Here is a 24,806-nt window from a genome sequence, read left to right on the forward strand (position 1 = left end):
CAAAACTGCTAAAATGGTTAACAGTGAATGTCATCTAGCAACAACCACTTAGCTTATGACTTCCATAGCGCTCACTGGCTCCTTTGAGCTTACATTCAGAGGTACTCCTTCAAGCAACTGAGAACGTGTGGAAGGTGTGACAGTTCTCCGAGGGAATTAATCACTTCCTATTAGCTGAAACTCAGAGACTAATGGCCTCAAATTAGTTTGCTCTGGCAGTATGGGTAGTGAGCGTGTCATAAACGTCTGTTCAGCCCTTTGCCTGTTAATTGGTCTCAGGGGCCTCACTAATAGTTCTAGTTTTATGGGCAGCGTCTGTCAAAAAAGTAGTCATGAAAAATGATCTAGCCTTATTTTATGTATTTTCATTAATCATATGTAAAAAGTCATGTCTCTCTCTTTCTCTTATTCAATCATACATCCTCACAAAAGCTGAGATTTTTTAAATAATCAAACATAATGAAAGCATTTCTGATATTTGTAATACATTTAGATTTTTAACATACATTAAATAATTTGTATGTACTGTCACCAGGAAACATCATAATTTCTGAACTGAAACCAATGCCTGTACCAACTTCTTAGTGTTACCCAGCCTGTGAAGTTCAATCGAAAAGAAATGCCCGCCAAGCCTCGTACAAGTGCAGCGAAAGATGCGGAACAGTGTTCTACTGACAAGTGCAAGCTTCACCCCAAGACAAGACAGGAGGGTGGATCCACCCTTAGGGAAACAGTGTTGTGGTGTTCTTGGCATGGAGACAACACAACCACAAACCACCATGCTATCACAGATTGATCTGGGGCTACGGGAGGCATTTATCCTCACTTCTCATACACTCACTTGCACATGGCCATCCAAGGGGAAGCTTTCTGTGTAGCAAAGACTGTGGGAAGCCACCACATCCACGCTTCAAACCCAGGTCTGAAAGCCAAGCAAGCAGCAAACACCTATTTTACCTTCATGAGTGAATGCACATTAGCCATTTCTCATACTATCAGACTGGACCTAATGTGTGTGTTAGAGAGGGGAGAATGTATAGCGTTAGTTGTTTTTATTTAAATAAGAATTTAAATAAGACTTTTGCGCTGTGCAGTATGTGTAGTTTTGTATAAAAAAAAATAACTTCATAGCATGTACGACAACTAGCCTCTGGGTTAGTCACTCAAGGAACACACTTACTGCTTTTTGCCACACACCCACACTTCGCAGTGTGCATGCCCACTTTTGTAACCAGGTGTGTGGAACGACTCATTCCTATACTGAACGATCCTTCCAGCTGTGAGAGGAGAGAGAGAATGTTGGGGAAAGAAAGCAAATGATTGGGTTGAAGCTAAAAAACGAGTGCCCAACTCGGTGTTGATGGAGAGAAAGACAACAGTACTAAGCCTGCATTAGTGAAAACGGAACTCAGGCATAGCTTCGGCGTGCACGAACGTTTCTCATCTACAGTATTTTATTCGGCGCTTTTTCACACTAAGATCACTTCACAACATCTAGTGTTAATGTCTAGTGTAGTCACTCCTGTCTCATATTCTGGTCAAGTCTAAAGTTAAGGCCATAGGACCGGCGTTGACCATCACTCTTTCAAACAAATACTGCTAACAAGAGAGGAAGCTACCGTAATTTGATTTTCTAGTGTAATTTGCGGGATGGTGGCTGCTTTATAATTACATGTCATCAACAGCACGGTTAGTGTATTTGTTGTTGTTATATGTTTGTTTACATTTATTTAGAATCGTATTCCAATTAATTAAACCCGCCGCTCCGTTCTCCGCTGGTGGCTAGGTTGTCCCAGTTCCCCGTTCGTAGTCTCCCGTTGTCGACACATTACTCAGCCCCGACAGCAGCTACATGTGTGGGGTCTTAAATCAACGCACCGCGCCAATCGACGGATATTTGACTTGTGCAGGAAGCGCGCGCGCAGGACAGGATTTAGCGAGGAGCTCCTCGTGAATTCAGAGAATGCCCCTTACGCGCGAGCTGGCAACCGTGTACACACGCGACACATGTGCCAGATGGCCGTCACGTAAATTACTGAGAAGAAGACCAGGCCTTCTTAAAGGAGCCGTTTGTCAGCATTTATAGGAAATATGTGATTTGCACACGAATCTTCATTTATTCGCTTTATAGATTTGTAATTAGCATTCAAGTCACTGCTGTAGATTTAATAATTCATTTTATGTAGTAACAGTTTTGATATGGTTTGGTTTAAACAGATCCTCCAAACAGCACTTTAGTCAACCACTATTGTGGCTAACAAGGAATGAAGACGAGCTCACCCCGCAATGCAGAAAGCACATACGGTATTTCAGCTAGACCATAAATTCGGTCTGGGACTGTAGATGGAGTTTTAAATAATAATTTGAGTGACTACCAACCCACAAATTTAAGTAAGACAAAGAAGTTTATTTTGGCCTGCCTACACGAGAAAGCATGGGCCGAAGCTAGATTTGGCTCTTCGTCTGTCAAAAGGAGTTATTAGCGTTATACCGCCCCAATCAAAGTATCTCCATCCCTGACAAAAACATGTATGTACATGCTAACCACTTAGTAGAATGAAACATTAATTCCTTAAAGCTAAAGCAGTACCATCTGTGCAAGGCTAAACTGCAGAAAAGCGAACTATACGTATTTAAAAAATAAGTAACTGAACGGCTGAGGTAATACATCTAATTTTCTAGAAAGGTATTGGCGTTACTCGTAGAGCTAATGATATTAGCTGGCTAGTTTGTTAGCTAATTGAGCTAAGAGGAACTTCTATCAACAGGTGAATAACGTGAGTAAAAAGTTACAAGGTCTGTTATGCTGCACTCATGGTTAGCGAAATTAGCATGTTGTGTTGGGGGAAAATGCTTCATAGCCATCTTTATTTGACAAGTGCGCCCGTATTGTAGTATGTAGATAGTTGGCTATGTACCTAGTTAACTCTCTCTCTCTCTCCCTCCCTCCCTCCCTCCGTATATGTCGCTGATTGAGCAGACTCGGCATTTTACTTTAAACATATAGCTATGTGAGAATATAACTAGTTAACCAATGCCGCAACTGTCCTCCATCCTTCCCTGGAATCAACAGTCAAGTTGGAAATTACTGGTGTAATAGAAGCACCTCACACAGACTGCACTACTGCCAGTTTACATACAATTTTGAATTCACTTTGCACAGAAATGTATGTACTGTAAATTGAGTCTTGTTTATCCTCTTGCATATGCACCCATAACGTAACTATTTGCATTCTGCACTGTATTACTTTGTTCTTGCTCCATGCTTTGTGTATTTATTCCATAGTTGTCAGTAATTTCAGTGTCCTGTCAGTGGTATATATAGTCCGGAGCAGTTTTTTATCATACTAAAGCATATTCCTGTACCTGACACTTACTGGTGAATACAACTAGTTCTAGTCAACAGCTAATGTAATTTGTTAATTTGTTGAGAAAGGCATGAAAATGTTGAATATCAAGACATATAAATTCAAGAAAAATTGAATTATTTGTGAGGCTTATATATATATATATATCTTGAATAATTCAGTGTAACAAATGATAGTTGTTTTTTTATTACTAAAATTGATGCATATGTATTGCATTGGGTAGCAATAGCATTGCCCAATAAATTGTGAATATCTCCCTAGCAGTACTTATTCAGTGCACACGATGCCAAAGCATCAGCATTTGTCTAAGAGAGTGGTTGAAAATGCATGCTCAGTCTACTTTCAGTCATAGCCTGTGGAGCACGCTCACACTGGCCCCGTGCAGACATTCACCAATAAAAACAAATATGACACAAGATGTTTTCTGTATCTGTACAATTCTTTCTAATTTTGCTGATGAGGCAGGAGCTGCCTAAGCAGAGATTACTGAAACCTTCAGTTCCAGAGATGCCACTGCAATTGAAAAATCTCATACTGGAGTTGTAGTGAATGTAGAGTCATTCTTTCTACCGAGGTCACCTGCACCTTCACTCTGCCTTCCAGTTCCATTACACTATATCTGCCCCTAATGTAGAGAGGGTACATGTGTACCAAGGTGATAAGCAATTACTCTCTCAGTCAGGAAAGTACTATTAGCTGTGTAAAACACATCAGCCATTATAACCATTTTGGTGAAAGAAAAAAAAAACATTTGCTTCCACACAATATGGTGCTTGCTGCAGCACCAACAAGCTCGATACCCCGGGTCTACAAGCATGGCGTGATGTGCCAGAGGTTCAGTGCTCTGCCCCTGTTGGATAAGCAGGAGCCACATTCCCAGTACCACCCTCCCTCTCCCCCAGGGAAGAAAACTGCGCCTGGTAAAGCACACAGCTGAGGGCCCACTTGTTCTTTTGACAGGTGCTGGAGGGCTTGAGAAGATGGCCTAGAAGCAGACCACTTATTAGAAGGTTTTCTTTTTTGCTGGTAAGTGTTGTGTTATTCTATTTTTTTTTATTAAACTGCAGATCGATTTGCACACACTGCTAAAGGTTTTTAAAATAGGGGTTAAATAAATTGTGAGAAACACATAAATCCTGATCTTGATAACAGAAAATGCCTTAAAATAAGAGAAGCACCATTTTACTTACATTTTTCTAGTGGTCAGTACTGTACAATATTAACCTTATTAATTTACTGAAATTCAAGCCCAAAGGCAGCTACACTGGTTCTCCAGTTGTTCACAGATGCATAAAAATGCATACATGCAGATTCAGGGTGGCACATGCATATGCGTGCGTGCACACACACACACTCTTGCTGTCAAAGGCATGGTGCTGGCACTCATCTAAGCCACCCCTGACAAGGCCATTAATATTTCTGAAAGCTTAGCCTGGATTCCCGCCTGACATTTCTTCACCATCATTCCCTTCACAGTGGCCAGCTGTTGGGATGGTGGACAGCTGTGTAAGAGGCAGAACCAATCTCAGCTGTTGCCTGGTTTTACTGGCTGAGCGAAGAGGGTGGTGGGGTTGGGCTGAAGATAGAAGAGGCAGGAACAAAGTGCTATTGCCACAAAGATTTCTTTAAATATCAGGAACTTCCACTCAAGGAATTCTTACAGATTTTTGTCACTGGAACTGTTGATTTGTTATATGACAAATCTCCAGTAGAGGGTGCCCATGAGACAAAAATGAATGGGCACCTAAAGACCTTATGTTCAAAAATTTTCAAGTTATTTTTTTTGTTTGATTGTTTTTCCCATGCACTGCCTTTACAGTTCTGTTTCACTGCCTTATTATGCCAGTGAGGTCAGTCAGCTCTCATAAGTATTATGCTAGTGAGGACAGTCAGCTCTTAGTTATGTTAGTGAGGTTTGTCTGCACTCAGTAGTTATGTCAGTGAGGTCAGTCAGCTCTTAGTAGTTATTATGCTAGTGAGGTCAGTCAGCTCTTAGTGGTTGCAATGGCAGCAGTAGTAGTTAACATAAGTTAAGTTTTTAGTTTGATGTCTTTTTTTTATAAAGTAGATTGGTATGTGAAGTAACTCATTACTGACCAGGAACATGTTTAATTAACGAGTATCTTAAGAGCTGTATCCACTCGTATATGTCTACATTTTCTTTTTGTGCCTTCTAGCCGTCACACAATGTGTGACTGTAATCTTTGGGTTTGGCGGGGAGAAGAGCTCTTCCAGCTGTCCTCACAAGCTGTTCAACTTGCTTGTTAGGTGACTCAGCGGGTGACCTGCTCCTGAATTACAAGGCTTTTGCGTAGGAAGCTTCCACAGAACATATTTCAATGTTTTACTGGTGACTCTGATATTGTTGTTATAACTGTAACAAATAGGAAAACAATGACATACCAAAAACCTTCTACTTAACTCATTGATACAGTTCTCTTGAGATTTTTGGTTCTTTTGACTGTTTTTTATAGAGAAAAGGGAAGCTTGAAGCAGCATTTTCCTACTGATTGAACATGTAATGTATACAAATGTAGACCCTGCTTGAATACATGAGTGTAATAATGATAATCTTTTTAGAATATTGGAGTTTTGCTTGTGGCAGTATTTTAAACTGGTTTAAAAAATGTGCCTTTCGCTCCCTCTGGTGGTTGACTGTGATCGCGTTATTAAAGATAGCATGGCTTTTTCCTATTTTGTACATTGGAGAAGGTTGAATACACTTTGTACTCTAAAACATAATAGTAATTACACATTTGTTCGCCATAACAAAACCGCGGAAACCGAGGAAAACCGAGGATTTTATTGTGATTATCTGCTTCTGTTATGCGCTTTAAAGCAATTTTCTATGTGATTATAAAATTGTGTAGCCGTGAATTTTCATTGTGTATATGGACCTTACACTTAACACCAGTAACGCCTCTTTACCTTACTTTTGGTCTGGGAATGTTTAGGACCATGGAAAGCTCCTCAGGCGCAGCCTGAATACGCAAGACTTCAGCATGCAGGGTAGACAGTGTCATAGACCTCTTTAAGCGTCTGTGACATTAAAGTGCCAGGCAGTGCTATAATTATCTATTTTTCAAGTAAACTGACCAATACAAAAGCAATATACGTATAAGTATGAACTACAGATATTTAAAGCTGCTCTTGCTGTTGTTAAAGAGCTTAAGTGATTTGCTGTCGGATGAAGCAGCAAACAATGACCTTAAATGTTTTTCTTCACTTGCTTATTTAGATCATTGGTCATTAGGTGCAGAGAAAGATTAAATATGCAGAAATATAGATCACTGTTTCTTTAAAACGTACCGACTTCAACAAGTACCTTAGCGTGTGTGGTCTCCGGAGATTTTTTTTGTTCGCTTCCTCTCTCTACCTCCCTTTCTCCCGTCATCTATCCCTGTGTGTCTCTCGCCACGCTTTGGCAAGGTGTATTATTTGTTGTGAAATGCCTCAACACTACTATGTGTATCTTAAGACATCGTAGTTCACTGTTGTAGAATCTCGAAGGCAGTTCTGGAAGAAGCCCACCAGGTCTCTCAGCACTTTACTAGATGCAGACGCATCTGATGATAGCCAGGAGTAAGTGTAACGTGTTTGACATCGAATGACACTGCATGTATCTTGTCTCATCACGAAAAAGTCCGTGTAAAGTTTGTCTAGAGGACTCCTTTGCAGAGGAACTGATGTTCAGGTGAACATTACTAAAAGTGACAACTGATACCAAAGATTCATCCAGACTGAAGATCAACGTTTTGACAGGAGGATTCGTCGTTTGAGTCCGTTACGCACGTTGTGTTGTGCGCGCGATTTTGGTTAGAGTTGCATCTTTCCATCATGTCAAGAAAGAAGGCATCAAAGAGCAAAGGCGGCAACGCGAGCCCATCTGGGGGCACTCCAGCGAAAGACAACACAAAGTCGGGAAAAAACAGCTTAGTGGTTGGGGTACAAGCCAATGGTGTGGTCCACCCTAGCCGACCTGTCTGCAACAGCAGCGAGTTTTACGATATCGCGTTCAAGGTGAGCAACTATACATTTTTGTGTTTCAAAGATACATGTTTGCTATGGCGCTCCTTACAGAATTGGCGACTAACTTCAGCCGTTTTAAACTACGTATCTAAAACACGCCATAAGTCATCGCCCTTTTATAGTTCAATGCATTGTGAGATTAGCCTAGTAAGTGTAAATGAACGTATACTTTCGTGCACACTTTTCTTGAACAAATTGGAGTGAATTGCGTGAATGAAAAAATTATATTGTGTTAGAATTAGTCGCCACTGCTACTTTACTACACATCCACCAAGCACAAGCGGCACAATTCCAATAACTGTCAATATAGGTAATCAGTGGTAACCGCTCGAGCACAAACAATCTGCGCAAACAATGGGACAGCAACGAATAACAAGATTTACAGGTGACATTCTCTGCCAGTAAGCTGGACCGCTAAGTGTCTCTGCGCAGTTTAATGATGTTCCAATATCCGGAGCGTTCAATCATAGTAAATCACTAAGGACATAATGGAAACCAACTGCATCGTTACATTCCTCTTATTAGTTTGACAAGGCGAAGGTTTGTGTTTTATGCCATTCTGTTACATGTTTTGAGATGTTTTTGTGCGAAGATTCCGCTATAAACTGAAATTTAGCTGATGCTTATACCTCGCAGTGTTTGTGTGTGTGTGTGTGTGTGTGTGTGTGTGTGTGTGTGTGTGTGTGTGTGTGTGTGTGTGTCATAAGACACGCATTGTGCAACGCAATTTCTGACAATAGCTGTGCATAGTCTTCGAGTTCACTCTGAATGCTATTACTACAGCTACATTTTTATAGAAATTAAAGATTGGGGCAAAAGCAACAAGTCTTGAAGTTACGGAATGAATCCAGTAATGATCGGCATGACCCCCACCATGGCGCAATCTTGAAAGTGGGCATTCTGTCTTTTATCGAAATATGTCACCAAACGTAGCATTCTACAACTTCCCCTTCCATGAAGCTTTGTTGCCATGTCTTTGAAATGCCTTCATCTTTGTAATTTGTGTTTTTAAACAGCTTTTCTCTGAAATAATCCCCATTAAAATTGATAAACTCCAGTTTATATGGTATAAGTGGTTTCAAAATAAATATTGTGATGGGAACCAGGTGGACTTGAGCTGGTTTTGCTTTAATCTGAACAACGTCAATAGAGGTTGAACTTATCCTCTTTATCCTATATGGACCACCGCAGAAATAAACTTAGGTGTAGGACTGTTAAAATAAGCAGCACAGCTGACACAAGATTATCCCAGAATTCACTAACAAAATCCAGTGGAAACATACAGGATATGTAGCAGTAATACTATTACTTTGTTGTCCTACTAAAAACCGGCCTAGAAGTTGCAGCACTCACTAATGTTTTGATGAATTCACAGTGCAGATTAACTTTCAGTCTTTCCTTGTAACCACATTGTTTCCATGTCATTATGCAGGTTTACATATGTGGATGCATTTCAGCTTTGTCAGAGCACTTAAAAATGAACAGTGAACGTATGGTGCACTGTAACTCAGAAGAGTGATCTAAAATCTGCATACGTATTAATAAAAATCATCTATGTTATCACATTGAATTAGAGAGAGAGAGAGAGAGAGAGAGTGAAAAGGTACAGGGAAAAGATGAGGGAACAAAATTGTTTAAAAGGAGGAGAGAGAAGAGGCAGGGACACCAGGAGAAAGCAGATAAAATGATGGCAACTTCAGCACATCTAGGCAACAGCAGCCACCAGACAGAGCCCTCATTCACTCCAAGTCTTGCCCAGCTTGTGGGGGAGCTGGGCTGTGCACTTTCACCAAGCTAACCAAATAACACCAGTCACATCAAGCCTCTCTGTTTATGAACAGTGTCTGCAGTCTGAAGGAGAGAAAGCCAGAGCTGCCTGGTCTGCTTAAAGCGTCTTGTGCACACAGTCATAAGTCACCGTTTACTATCTGGACGGAAGTGCCAGAAACCAGACTCGTTTGATGAAAGAAGCAAACTTTGACATTTTGCAAAAAAAAAGACGAAATATCTAAAGAATAAATATCACCAGTGATATTGCCATGAAAATTGAGCTGTTCAGATGCTGGGGATGTTCACGATCCCAGCAGCTTAGTACTAATGACTAAATTTATAGCAGGAGGAAGAAGTTAATGGATGGTACTGTAGGTCCAGAGGACATGACTGAGACATAGGTAGTGAGCAAGATACTTCTGAGGAGGATCAAGTAGTGGTGAAAAAGCATCTTTACATATTAGTCTGCCCCCAGTTATGAGGGGTAGCTTCACATTTTGCATGTGCACAGGCTAACTGGTGAATAGGGCTAACCAAGCTAGAACAAGTCATGTGTTTTATAAAGTGTGGTTTACGATGACTGACTGCTTTTCCTTTACTGTTCAAGGCTATTCCTCATTGAGTAAAAAATGGGTTTTAAAAACAATATATGCCAGGCGGTTAGTAATGAGCTGTTTGTACTGCAGAGCACACTGGTGTATCTGGTGCATGCGTGTATGCCAAGTAGTCGTTTCTATTGGAAACATTCACAAGAGGGTGTTTGTGTGTCAGTGTGTGTATGGGTGGGTGGGGTGTCAATTTGCGCGTGTGTGTGTGTGTGTGTGTGCAGAATCAGCAGTAATGGGCTGCCTTTGCTTTAGGTGATGCTGGTGGGGGACTCAGGGGTGGGGAAGACCTGTCTGCTGGTGCGCTTCAAAGACGGAGCCTTCTTGGCTGGCAGCTTCATCTCAACCGTGGGCATTGACTTCAGGGTAAGACTCATATGCACACACGCGCATACACATGTGCTAGCATACACACACACACACACACACACACACACACACACACACGCACAGACTTTCTCTTCTTCCCAGAAAAGCACTTGGGATCAATAACTCTGCTGAAAATGAATCCCCAAATGGAAACCATCTAAGAGAATAAAACTGGGTGAGAAATCTATTAGATTACACTATTATAATGAATAGGTCTCTCTCTTCATCTCTAAAACTGTTTAAAAATAATTCCTTATCTGCCACCCATTTACTTCGGCCAAACGTCAAAGTTTATTACTTTATTATTAAGTTATTTTTAGTATGCTGATTTAAAAAGCCCTCTGGCTGAAAAGTGTCTGCTGAGCTGAACTCTCAGCATTCATAATTAGATTAGTTTGACATGCTTTGGTGGTGGGGGTTCCCTTGGTAACAGGTGTGTCTGTGCTAGATTTTTTGAGTGACATGAAGCAGCGAGAAATGAGCCACATTCTCCTCAGGATGCAGCTGGGAAAGGTCGAGCTTTGCCACGTTCTATGGATGGGATGTACATCCGAGACAGCCATAAGATCATGTTGCAGTTGATTGCACAGCCACTGTGAGGGAGGAGCCAGCAGGGATGGTGTTTACCCAAGTGCTGTTTTATCTTTCAGTTGATAGTGTCCATGTGGTTTTATGATGGAGATAGGTGATTACCTTTCTTAGTGTAAACATGCTCAGAGTGGTGCAGTGCCTCAAGCCTTCATCCCAGACTGGTGGTAATGCTGTTTCATGTGGTGAGGAAAATTAACACAGCACTTGCTACCTTTTAGTTCATTCAGTCATGACTTATTGTTGACATATGGTATTCATTTCATTTCTTTTTTTCTCTGCCCACACATTTGTGGCCAGCTCCTTGGAAACAAAGTGTCTGGGCAGTGTGTTTTTCCCAGCTGTGCCTGACTCCTGTCGCACACAGAGCATTAAGGAGCAGAGAGGAATCAGCAGTGAAAGGTAAAATGTTGCGTGACAAGACATCCTTGTCTGCCATGCAGAGCATAAATTATGCTCTTCATTTCAATTGCTGTTCCACTGTAAGGTGAAAGGTTAATTGTCCCAGGCGTGCTGATGGGCCATGGTTTGTCTCTTACATAGTCCTCAGCTCGTAGACCATTCAGAAATGCCGCGATGGATCTGTACAAGTGTTTTACTGCAAAACACTTCCAGTGTTACTCACTTCTGTTTGTGCCAGATTTTTTTTCCATCTTTGTAAGCTACACACACATTCACACGCAGATACACACAGACAGACAGACACACACACACACAAACACAAAGCTACCTGAATGCACATGTAAGTACAGAGAGAAAGAGATTGGGTAAGTGCTACTTGAACACAAAGGGTCGGTGGAAGACTCGAAAGTGTGGGTGTATGTGTAGGTGATTATAAATGTGTGTGTGGGCGAGCATGAGTGTGAGTGTGGGAGTACGATGGAGCAGATTTCTCTGAACGGTATGTGCAGAAGGCTACCCATAAAGTAGTGAGGGTGCTGCTAAAAACAAACACTTTCAGACAGGGGTGCGTCACCATTTCTGAAAAAGCAGAAAGATATCACAGGGATTTAAGGGAATTTTCTCCAGGAACCATCGAAGCAACAATCGATTCTTCTTTTCTGATGTTGAGCTGAAGCTTAGTCTGATTAATTACACAATCCCAGCCAGAAAGATAACATTTTTGTTCAGTTGTTTCTGAACCCAATATTTAACCCAGATATATTAGAACTGGAAACAATTTGGTGTTTCAAGAATAAATGCACTTATCTATATGAATATGTGTTATTGGATGCAAAGTCCTAGACCAGTAACTTCATTATGATAAGCATCGCACATATAGGTACAGACCTGGGACCTACTGATGTAATTCCATTACAGACCTTTGTCAAACTGTGATAACAAGCGAAATGGACTGAGAATGTCACTTCTGATGTTGCATTCCTAATAGCTACCACACAATTCTCCCTGTCACGGCACTGCGGTTCCAACGCATTTACTATTCATCCACTAGAACTCAGTCAAGGATGGCGCATTTCCCAGTACACATTACCAATACACACTCACACACACACACACAAACACACAAACACACAAACACACACACACATTACCATGGCGATAATGCTCCAACCCCAGGTGGTAGGCTTAAGCCTCTGCTCTAGAGTGAGATGGCATCTACATGGCTTCTGATTGGTGGATAGTGTAAAATGATACACTGTTCCATTAGCTAAGCCTCAGCTGGACCGGACACAAAAGGGCGACAGGGTACATCCACTGGGTAATGATTGTCAGCGCCATGCTGAGAGGTCGTAACCGCTCTGAATGGTAGGCGTTTGGAAAATAAGGCTGTTCTCAGCAAGATGTCTGCAGAACGATGGGCCAGTGATGGGCCCCCTGAAATATTGCTCTTCTCCATGAGTTTGGAGAGAATACGTCTCTTGTATAACATATTTGCTGCAGTTTTTAAAAATGGGATTATTATTATTTTGATATCAGTATCTTCTGTTATCTTCTATAGAGGTAGGAGAATTCGTGGTGATATTTGTAGAATTTACTTGAAATGCATATGTATATAAAATTACCAAATACAGAATTCATATTAATATGTGCATACGTATTGTATTGTGAACATTCTTTGTTCCTTCTGTGTTTTCTATGAACCCCTTTATTTTCTATTTCTACAAGGCCATTTGGAATATAATAGGTTGCAACATTTAGATCTATTCTCCATTTGAATGAACAACAGTCCTTATGCATTTTGCTGATATATCAGGCTTTTCCTTGAGGCAAAACAACTGTTTCTTGACAACTTCAGCATGCCATTGTTGCCATTGTTGTTGAAAATTGCTTTCTCCAATTTTCTCTTATGTAAGATACATTCTATGAAGTTACTATATCTGGTTTCCACATGCGAAGAAAACATGAATGTCAGCCACTTTCCTAGACTGACATCACAGCGCGCTGTGCCATTCACACAGCCTGTAATTAACTTTCCTTTTATGAACCTGTTATCAAACTGGTCACATGACTCACTGCTGAAAGCCCTCTAGAGGAAAGTGGTGCTGGGAAAAAGATGCCACTGTTGTGTTTGCAACTCCTGTTTCTTTGGCAACCAATAGATTTTGATACAAAAGGGGCTCTCCTGCCTAAGTGAGTTATCATATACATATTCTATGATACATTAGCTTGTGTTAACCTTCAAAAAAGAAATACAGTTTATTTTACCTGCTTTGTTAGGGGTGGTTGTAATTATACCATATGTGCATTTAGAAACTGGGTTGTACTTTAATGCTTGGCCTGTCTGGGGACATAAGAAAAATAAAGCTTTTGTGCTTATGTATAGAGACTTCTGAGAACAGCGTTTATTACTATACTGTTAACAAATATAAACAAAAGTCTTCAAAGCAAGTAATACATTAAATTATACAATACAATTTTCTCCCGTACCTGTCCCTCCCTACTTCCTGTCGTATATAGAAGGGATGCTGGATATTTCGCATAATAGTCAAACATGTGCTTGATACTTCTGGTGTGAGACATGGCAAATTAGGTGGCAGCTAAAATAAATAAATGATGTATAGTATAAATTTAAATTGTATTGCAGTATACATTACAGTTCATTCACAGTATAAAATGAAATACAGTATAAATGGAGTGAAAATGGTTTTGAACTTAAATTTACATTATTCAAGATTTTTATTTGAATCTCCAGGATGTCCTGGTCACTTGCCACTACACCTTATGAAAAACATTGGGGTTGGTGAGTCTTCATGCCAGTCAAATGGCCTGACTGAGTGATGAAACCAGATTGTCTATGGATAACCAAGTATGGTTTACAGGACAGTAAAGATGCCAACCTAATACCTGCCAACACTAATGCCATTAGTCCTGCCTGCACCTTCACCACTATTACGCCTACCTGTACTATCAACACCATATTACTACCATTACTCTTACCTATACCTTCAACACCGTTACTCCTACCTTTACCATCACCACCATTCTATCATCAGTATCTTACGTATGCCATCACCACCGTTTCTCCTTCCTGTGCCATCACTAAAATTACTCCTACCTATTCCTTCTCCACCATTAATCTTATACTATACTAATCCTGTATTATCATCTCCATATCACCACCATTACTCTTATCTGTACCTTAACCACCATTACACTGTAACCATTACTCCTACCTGCACTTTCACCAACATTACTCCTACCTTCAACTTCACCACTGTAACTCCTACCTTTACCATCACCACTATACTACCACCATTAGTCTTAACTGTGCTATCACTACCGTTACTCCTACCTGTACCATCAGCACCATTACTCCTTCCTGTACCATCACCACCATTAAACTGTAACCATTACTTCTACCTGTACAATCACCACCGTTAGTCCTAGCTGTTTCATCACCACCATTACTCCTACCTGTACAATCACCACTGTTACTCCTAGCTGCACAGCATTACACTGTTACTCCTATCTGTACCATCACCACCGTTAATCCTAATAGTGCCATCACCACCATTATTCTTACCTGTAGCTTTACCACCATTACTCCTACCTGTACTATCACTACCATATCATCACCATTAATCCTACCAGTACCTTCATCACCATTACTTTTACCTGTGCCATCACCACAGTTACTCCTTCCTGTACTGTCACCACCATTACTCCTAGCTGTTCTATCACCACCATTACTCCTACCTGTACCATCACCACCGTTAATCCTAATGGTGCAATCACCACTGTAACTCCTACCTGTAGCATCACCACCGTTACTCCTAATGGTGCCATCAACAAAATAAAAAAATCAAATCAAAATGTATTAATTTTTACAACAGATGTCACAAAGCAGCTTTACAAATGTGCAAGTCGAAGCTCCCAGTGAGCAAGTCCCTGTCTTTTCACACTACCCTGTTTGCGCTGGTCTGTGATGGGTTGTCTGGTCCTTCAACGTCACCTTTCGGCGTGGGTCTTGGGGTAGCTCCCTTGAGGGGGGTCTCTGTCACGGTACGGCCCCTCTCCCCTCAATTCTGCGTGCATGTGTGTGTGTGTGTCTGTGTGTGTTCATATTGCCACGCCCTCTTGTGTTGTGCACCTGATCCTTGTTGTGTGTAATTGTCATGAGTGTATATAAGTCTCGTTTTGTATCCTCAAAGTTGTCGGTGTTTTATCTAAGTAGTTTGTGTTAAGACGTGTATGTTTCATTTGTGAATAAAACATATGTTTATGTTCGATGTGCCTCGTCCCCGCATCCTGCTTAACCCTCGTCCATCACATTAACAAAGAGGTAGTGACCAGCTAGGTAAGATTTAAACCAGGAAACGGCTGTTTCCCTAATCCCAACAACACTTTTGAGTCTATCTAATAACATGTTGTGATCTATGGTGTCACATGCTACACTCAGATCAAGCAATATAAGCAAAGAGACATAACCCTGGTCAGAAGCCAACAACAGGTTATTAACTACTTTAATTAGTGCTGCTTCCATACTGTGATTAGACCTAAACCCTGACTGAAAGGCTTACTACATCTAATTCCGGTTCATTGGCTCAGCTGCTGAGCTACAGCTTTTTCTAGGATCTGGGCAATAAAGTGAAGGGTTGAAATCGGCCTGTAGTTTGACAGCTGACATGGCTTGAGGTTACATTTTTTGATAAGTGGTCTGATTACTGCTAATTTGAATGATTTAGGAATGTGGCCAAGGTTTAAAGAGTAGTTTATTAAATTTAGTAATGGTTCAGTTACTTCAGGTAGGAATTCCTTAAGAAAATGTTTGAGCAGTGAATCTAGTAAGCAAGTGGAGGATTTTGAGCGCGAGATCAGGGATGCAAGTTCTGGCTCTTGGATAGGTATAAAGGATTCTAGAGTCATTTTTGGCTTGGTTGTTATGATCCCTAAGTAGCTGCCCAATGTCATGTTAATGCTCTTAATGTTATCGCTAATGTGCCTTATTTTCTCATTGAAGAAATTCATGAACTGATTACTTCTGTGTGAGGTTGTAATCTGATCATTGGTGTCAGTCTTATTCCTAGTTAGATGTGCAATTGTACTAAAAAAATCTAGGATTGTTTTTGTTATTTTCTATTAGGGTCAAAAGATAAGATGTTCGAGCCATAATAAGTGAGAAGGCTGAGAAGGCTGTCCTTCCATGCAAACTGAAAGACTACAAGCTTATTGTGGTTCCATTTACGTTCTATTTTTCGATTGCTGCAAATGTGATCATTATACCAAGGTACTAATTTTTTGCCCCTAATTTGTTTTGTTTTTTTTAAGTGGAGCAACATCACTGAGTGTGCAGTGGAATACTGATTCTAAGCATTCAGTTATTTGATCAGGTTCTGTGGGGTTTGAGGGTAGTCTAGTCAAAAATGATAAGTCTGGGAGATTTGCAATAAATCTAGGTGCAGTAGCTGATGTGATCGTGTGTCTGGTATAGTAGTGAGGCGAGGTTACTATATTGTGGCTCATATGTAGTTCAAATGAAATTAGAGAATGGTCTGAGATGGCATCCAACTGGGGTAGTATAACTATATTCTCTATGTCTACACTGTATGTCAGTACTGAGTCAAGTGTATGTCCACCAGAGTATGTAGGTTCTCTTATGCATTGAATGAAACCAGTTGATTCTAATAGAGAACTAAAGGCCAATCTCAGAGGGTCTTCGGAAGTATCAAAGTGTATATTGAAATCACCAACAATAATGGTTCTTTCTACTAGAGTGACTAGATTAGAATGGAAATCTGCAAATTCCTTAATAAATTCTGAGAAGGGTCCTGGTGGCCTGTAGATGCCAATTAGTGGATGAGGCTGGGTGGCCTTCTTATCATTGGGTACATCATTTATGCTAGTAAAAATAATTTCAAAGGACTTAAAATCATAACCAGCTTTCTGGTTCATGCCTAATGTGTCAGTATATATAACTGCAATGCTGCCTCCACTGCCAGTTAGACGAGAGTGGTTTGCATAGCTGTAGCCAGAAGGACATGCTTCATTTAAAGCTATGTACTCATTTGATCCAGGTTTCTGTTAGGCAAAGTACATTATATCTATGATCTGTTAGGATTTCATTTATCATGTGTGGTGTAGATGTTAGGGTTCTAACATTTAGTAAACCCATCTTTAGATAAAAGGTGCAGGCAGTGTTCTGTGAATCAGTTACTTTAATACTAATTATGTTATTAAGGCACGTTTTTATTTGTTCTCTGTATTTCTGCTTAGCTCAGGGGACTGACACAGTGTCAGTATGATGAACCTCAGGTGATGTCACGTAGCTGCCAGCAGACGGTCGCTACATGATGTTTGCTCTTTGTCCGATGCCTGGCCTCCGCTTTGGATTATCATAGATTAACTAGGTCTGTCATGAGACTGTCTTATATTACAGGAAAGGAGAGCAGCGCCCTCCCTGGTAGGATGGATACCATTCCACCCTAAAAGGCCAGGCTTGCCCTTGAATGTGTTCCAATTATCTATAATCCCCACATTGTTTTGTGAGCACCACTTGAACATCCAGCAGTTCAGCAAAGATAACCTGTACGTTATATCGCCGTGCCGCATTGAGATGGGGCCAGAGCATACTACAGCATCAGACATCACCTTCGCTAATTGACACACCTCTTCAATATTATTTTTAGTAATCACTAACAAAGGTGTATATCGTTAGCTCCTACGTGAATAACTATCTTAGAGAACCTATGCTTGCCTAAAACCTTAAGATTACCTGCAATGTCCGGTGCCCTGACCCCTGGTATACAGCTTACTACTGCTGCTGGTGTCCCTAAAGGCCTAGCTAATTTGACATGTTGCAAATTAGAGTCCCCTATAACCAGAACTGTTCCAATAGGCTTCTCAGAGTCTGCTTCACTGAGTGGGGCAAACCTGTTTGACACGCGAATTGGGGATGTGTAGTGGGCGAGTCAAAGCCCGTCTATTTCACCGTAACATCACCCATTTGCCCCACTGTGAGGACTGTAGTGCTGAAGTTGAGGGCTTACTAAATTCCCCTAAGGTATCCAGTGCTTGTACTCCTAGTTCCTCGATAGGTCTAACACTTTCTAACGCCTGGATGCGCACTTCTAGTGCTAGAATGTTTTCCATCAGATTAGATCTACACTTCTCACAAATAAAACTATCACTAACGATGGAGGAAGAATTAAAGAACTAAACATATTGCACTCAATGCACTGAAGGAGAATGGCCATGATGGAAAAGCTAAATGTTAACATTACTTACACTTTTGGTAGTCCTTTGGATGTAGTTTGTGATGATAAAGTAGTTTTCGATGAATGATGGCTGATCACCATTACTCCTACCTGTAACATCACCACCATTACTCCTACATTCACAACAATTAATCCTACTTGTACCATCACCACCATGTCACCACCATTACTTTTACCTGTACCTTCACCACCATTACTCCTACCTGTACCATCACCACCGTTAATCCTAATGGTTGCATAACAACACGAACTTGAACAAAGGCAAACATGGACAATGACCGACCAATACTGCACACACCAGCCTAGGTTTAAATACATAGACATAATAAGACTTAAAGTGCAGGTGTGTGCAGGCGTGTGCAGGTGTGGTTACATTTACATTTACATTTAAATGTACTCTTATCCAGAGCGACTTACAAAAGTGCTTTGTCATTTACTCATAGAATATATCCAAGTACAGTATAGTAGGTTAGAATTAAACATACCAATGAACTAGAATACTGTAGAATACAGGGATGAATGCTGATACCTAGAAGTGCAAAATACACAAGGTCTAGCTTAAACCATGATAAGTGCTATAAACAATAAGTGCTAGAGTTTGTTAAAAAGCATAAATAATGCCCTACAATAAGTATTAAATTAGTCAGTCAATAAGGGAGCAGTGTCAGTTGTCCTTTAAATATTCTGCAAATAGACAGGTCTTCAGTCTGCGTTTGAAGACTGCAAGGGACTCTGCTGTCCAGACAGTAAGCGGGAGTTCATTCCACCATCTTGGAGCCAGGACAGAAAATAGTCTCGATGCTTGTTGTCCATGAGACCTGAAGCGAGGTATTTCAAGCCGAGCCGTACTTGAGGTTCGAAGTACTCGAGGTACAGATCGGGCTTTGACCATTGACCTCATGTATGAAGGGGCGGGTCTATTTTTAGATTTGTAGGCAAGCATCAAGGTTTTAAATCTGATGCGTGCAGCTACAGGGAGCCAATGAAGGGAGCGCAGCAGTGGAGTAACGTGTGAACTTCAGAAGATTGAAGACCAGTCGTGCTGCTACATTCTGGACAAGTTGTAGAGGTTTGATGGCTCTTAGAGGAAGACCAACAAGTAGCAAGTTGCAGTAGTCTATCTTTGAGATCACAAGAGACTGCACAAGTGCCTGGGTAGCTTCCTGCGAAAGAAAGGGTCAAATCCTTCATATGTTACAAAGCAGGAATCTGCAAGACCGGGTTAGATTAGAAACATGAGTTGAGAACGACAACTGGTTTTCCAAAATTATGCCCAGGCTACGGGCAGCTTCGGATTGTGATACCAGGGAGTTCTCAAAGAAAACAGTGAGGTCATGGTAAGGGATGGGAGTACCTGGGATGAACAGAAGCTCAGTTTTACTGGGGTTGAGCTTCAAGTGGTGGGCTGTCATCCATGACGCGATGTCAGTCAAGTATGCCGAGATACGTCTGGAGACCTGCGTGTCAGAGGGTGGAAAAGGAAGAAATAATTGAGTGTCGTCGGCATAGCAGTGGTAGGAGTAACCATGAGAAGATATTACATCACCAAGAGAACGAGTATACAAAGAGAAGAGAAGGGGGCCCAATACTGAGCCTTGTGGAATACCAGTGGAGAGTCTGCACGGTTTGGACGTGGATCCTCTCCATGTCACGTGATAGTACCGTCCATCCAGATAAGACTGAAACCATCTCCAAGCAGAGCCAGTCACACCAAGCCTGGAAAGAACAGAGAGAAGAATGTTGTGGTTCACTGTGTCAAAGGCTGCTGAAAGGTCTAGAAGAATCAAAACAGATGACTGTTTGGCAGCTTTAGCGGCATGAAGTTTCTCAGTCACCGCTATGAGGGCTGTTTCTGTAGAATGTGCCGGTTTGTAGCCAAACTGATTGGGATCATGCAGCTGGTTCTGGGTGAGAAATAGAGACAATTGATTATAAACTGCTCATTCAAGGGCTTTTGAGAGGAAAGAGAGTAGTGATACCGGTCTGTAGTTGGTAACGCTGGGGCTGTCAAGTGTGGCCTTCTTGAGAATTGGTACCACCCTGGCGGTTTTGAATGCAGTAGGCATGTATCCGGAAGATAAGGTTTTGTTGATGATCACAGAGATGAAAGGAAGCAGATCTCTTGCGATTGTCTGGAACAGAGCAGAAGGAATCAGATCCAGCGGACATGTAGTCGGATTGCTGGAAGTCAGGAGTTGAAGAATTTCATCTGTGGAGAGAGGAGAAAAAGAAGTCAGAGAGTTGGATGTTGGGGAATGCACATTAGTTGGAGGAGTGGGAACAGAGGAAAAGGACTGGTGGATTGCTGCAACCTTCTCAAAGAAGGTTAATGAAATCCTCCAGAGTAAGAAATGAGGAAGGGGGAGGAGGGGAGGATTAAGGAGAGAAGAAAAAATTGTGAAGAGCTTGCGTGGATCAGATGATGATGATTCGAATTTCTGCCTGTAGTAGGATGACTTTGCAGATGTTACTTCCAGTGAGAACTTGGAAAGGAGAGACTTGTATGAGCTAAGATCTGATTTTATGCAAGATTTCCTCCATCTCCTCTCTGCAGTCCTTAGTTCTCTCCTGTGGCAACGAAGTGTTTCTGTTAGCCAGGGGGCAGGTGAGGGGGACTTAGCGGGTCTAGAGGAGAGAGGGCAGAGAAGATTCATTGATGAGGAGAGTGTAGAAATGAAAGTATTTGTCATTTTATCCAAAGATACAGGGTATACAGGGTGAGGAAGGGTGGACAAAATAGTAGAAGTAAGGGAAGAGGGAGTTATGGAATGCAGATTGCGACGGAGGAAGGAGGAACATTTTGGAGAGGACTGGATGGAAGGAGAAGGAACGGAGAGAGAAGGATAGAAAGTGATGGTCTAAGAGGTGGAGGGGGGTGACTGCGATGTCCGATGGTATGGTGGTACGGGTGAACATCAGGTCCAGAACATTGCCCGCTTTGTGAGTTGGAGGAGAGTGGTTGAGGGTAAGGTCAAATACTGTCAACAGCAGAAGGATGCAGGAGGAATGCAGCTTGTCTGATGGAAGGTTGAAGTCACCAAGGAGAATGAGTGGATTTCCTTCAATGGGGAAATGACTCAGAAGGATGTCGAGCTCATCAATGAAGTGATCTAGGGAACCTGGAGGGTGGTAGATGACAATGATACGAAGTTTGGTGGGAAAAGACACTGTAATGGCATAAAATTCAAAAGAGGAGATGGAAAGTGTAGTGAAGGAAAGTGGAGTGAAACACCACTCTCGGGACATTAGTAAACCTGTGCCACCACCCCTGCCAAGACGCCTCGGAGAATGCATAAATAAAAAGGCAGAGGACAGGGCAGCCAGAGTCGCTGAGTTCTCAGGGGTGATCCATGTTTCTGTCAGAGCCAGTGTAGGAAGTGGAGGGATGCTAATGCTGAAATGAAGTCAGCCTTCTGGACAACAGATTGGCAGTTCCAGAACCCTCCTGCCACCACGATATGTGATGGTGTGAAGCATTGTGAGTCACTGAGGTTGCTGAGATTGCGACGTCTATGATTGTGTCAAGGAGATCTGTGTGATATGTGGACAGGAATTGTGAAGCACATTTCAGATGCTTGATTTGTGGATGTATGAGAAAGGATTGAGATAATATGAGAAGATACTTAGCTGAGTTTGTGAAGTCCTGTAGGTGAGATGTAGATGAAGTGTTTGAGAACACTACCAAACCTCCTCTAGATGTTGAGTCGTCCTAATTTAAGTCAGTTCAATAAGTGTTGAACGCGCCCCTCAATTCACACCTAAGTTCAGGGCGAAACTACACCTGTAGTGAGTAATCACCGCTACCAAGCAACTAACAACTAGGTTTAGACAACAAGCCTTGAATTTCACAGAATCTAAGACAAAAGTAAATGAACTCCGAGCCTACCTTAACCAACCAGATGATAATCCAATGAGACAAACCAAAGCACACTGGTTACAAACAAGATAAACAAACAAGACCCTCCCACTGCACGAGGCAGGCCAAGCCATGTGACACATGAAAGGAGAGCATTCTGTGACAGTAATCTTTGCTAGACACCCAGACTTAGTTATGAAAATAATTCATTCTTAGTTTCTTCTTGCATAAACTTAATTCGTTGTTGTCCCAAACTTGACAAGTCAGCTCTCTTTACCAACCCCACTCTGCTTATTTCAGCAAAGTGCTCTTTGAATTTTAAAAGGTCAGAATGGAGGGGCAGGAACATGCCTGTTCAGGATTCTTGCATATTAATATTCTTTGTGCCATCTAGACAAGGATTAGGTTTCTAGGGAGGTTCACCACAAATAAAGAAGAATAAACAAAGCAACAAAAGAAATATAAACAAACTATTCTTGCATAATTTAATACCTCATGGTCTTCAAATTTATGTTGCATACCATGGTAGATGAACATAATAACATGTAAATAAAGTTAACATTATCAATGACTAAGCAAATTACTTGAATTCCTTTTCTAATTTAAGATAAAAGCTACAGCTAAAATCAACTAATACATTTCTGTTTATCTGGTTAGTATAAGATTACCAGTAAATACAATTAGAACTAGTTAATTACATAGTCATATCAGAATATTATGCCCTCCCCTGGTTTGGAATGAACTCGGGATGTCACAGATGCCACGTGCATGTATAAATAAGTATGCACTCCATTCAGTTGTAGCAGAGGGCAAACGATAAGATTTGACTGTTGTCCAAAATGGCACAATAAAAGGGTACCGGATGACGGTTGGTAGCATCTTGGAAACCGCAAACTTTGTGGGATGTTCTAGAGCCACTGTAGTGAAGGTGTACAGAAAATAGACTTCTTGCACACTGAGTACCTCCCAATTTCAACAGTGGTGCCTCATGGACCATTAATGCCACAAGGGAATGACAACTCCAGCATGTGCTACACAGCAAGCGACCTGGACAAATCCAGGTTCACACTGCATAAAGTGGATGGATGGTAGTGTATATGCTGCTAAACGCATGATAACTGCCTCCAACAGAAAACTGGGAGCCAATCACAGGGTGGTGGTGGTAGTGTACCTGTCTGGGAGGATGTCTTCCTGACATAATCTTGGACCACTAATACCACTGCATAAGTCTGAATGCTAACAGGTACTTGGCAATCCTAGCAGATCATGTGCATCCACACATGTTGACAATCTTCCCTGATGCTAAAGGTACCTATCAATAGGATAACGCCCCATCTCACCGTGCAAGGTTGGTACATGAGACAGTGACTTTGGTGCCCTTCCCTAGCCTGCTGACTTGACCAATCTCAATCCAGTAGAGCACATCTGGGACCAACAACAACATATTCAAAGGGACCTCAGTGCTCTGCTGCAGTGGCAAAGTGCAAAAGTCCCTCCGAATACCTTCCATCACGTAATATAGTCCATGCCACAATATCTCGCTAGTGTTATCTGATCTTAGGGTGGTTATTCTCACTATTAGGTAGGTGGTCATAATATTCTGATATCTGTGCAGTTGTCTGCAATGCGCTTGATGTAAGCAAATGGTAATGAACCAATAAATAGAAATAGAAATAGAAACACATAAAACCTTTTACATTGTTGTTTTGTCAAACTTACACCTGCAGAGTAAGCAGCATAACGTTACAAGACTTAATGTCAAGATGTTGGCTGTATGAAAGGAAAACAATTAATGTTACATATTGATAGTTCTTATGATTGAAATATGAAATATGAAAGTGTCCTTGGCATCCTTCAGATATCCAGTGTAAGTTCAAATCTGATGGAATTTTGGGAACATAAATTTAAATTTAAATTGGTAGCAGACCCTGGGATTGTTGTGACAGTCCCACATTCTGAACTGGTTCAAAACTTGCATGTTCAAAGGAGAGATGGGAAGCATTGTCAGAGGGCATTAGCCTCTGGCCTAGTCATAAAACCAGAGTTAATCCTATTAATTGCCTGAATGGCAGACAGGATGGCACCAGCATTGTTCTGTTGGTTATAAACTGACAGTCCCCACAGAGAGGGACATTAGTTTTAAATTGTATTACATTTTTAATCCAGCAAAAGAATGGTCAGATATCCACTACATGGCAGAGGTTTTGATATTACAAAAGCAGGATTAATCTGGGAATGACAAGATGCCTGTGAATCCGCAGAGCTAGCGGATTTGCTTTTTCTGTCTTGGTGGTGCTGAGACCTTGCTAACTCATACTGCTTAGAAACAGTTGGAGTTTCATCCTAAAGGAACAACCATAAACTGGAGTCTTGCTCTCTTGCTGCATCCTTGGTAGGTTGGCCATTCTGTGGAGCATAGAGTGATAGGGAGGCGAACACAAACACTGAGAAGAGCAAGATTTATTAAGGGCAAATCCATAATCAGGGTCAGTAGAATGGACCGGAGTAATATAACCAACATGCACATATCCAGATGACAAAACAA

General features: G+C 41.4%; 1 protein-coding gene across 1 annotated transcript in view; it reads left to right on the top strand.

Moving 5' to 3' along the window:
- Window positions 1-6,665: 6,665 nt before the first annotated feature.
- LOC113590967 (ras-related protein Rab-26-like) overlaps window positions 6,666-24,806 on the top strand; it is an 88,485-nt gene continuing 70,344 nt past the window's right edge. The window contains exons 1-2 of the mRNA XM_035527473.2: window positions 6,666-7,388; window positions 10,028-10,138. Of these exons, the coding sequence (XP_035383366.1) occupies window positions 7,206-7,388; window positions 10,028-10,138 (294 nt within the window). The 5' untranslated portion in view covers window positions 6,666-7,205. The remainder of the gene's footprint in view (window positions 7,389-10,027; window positions 10,139-24,806) is intronic.

This window comes from Electrophorus electricus, chromosome 3 (assembly GCF_041902795.1).
Source record: "Electrophorus electricus isolate QZ-2024a chromosome 3, ASM4190279v1, whole genome shotgun sequence".
In the NCBI taxonomy this organism is placed as follows: domain Eukaryota; kingdom Metazoa; phylum Chordata; class Actinopteri; order Gymnotiformes; family Gymnotidae; genus Electrophorus; species Electrophorus electricus.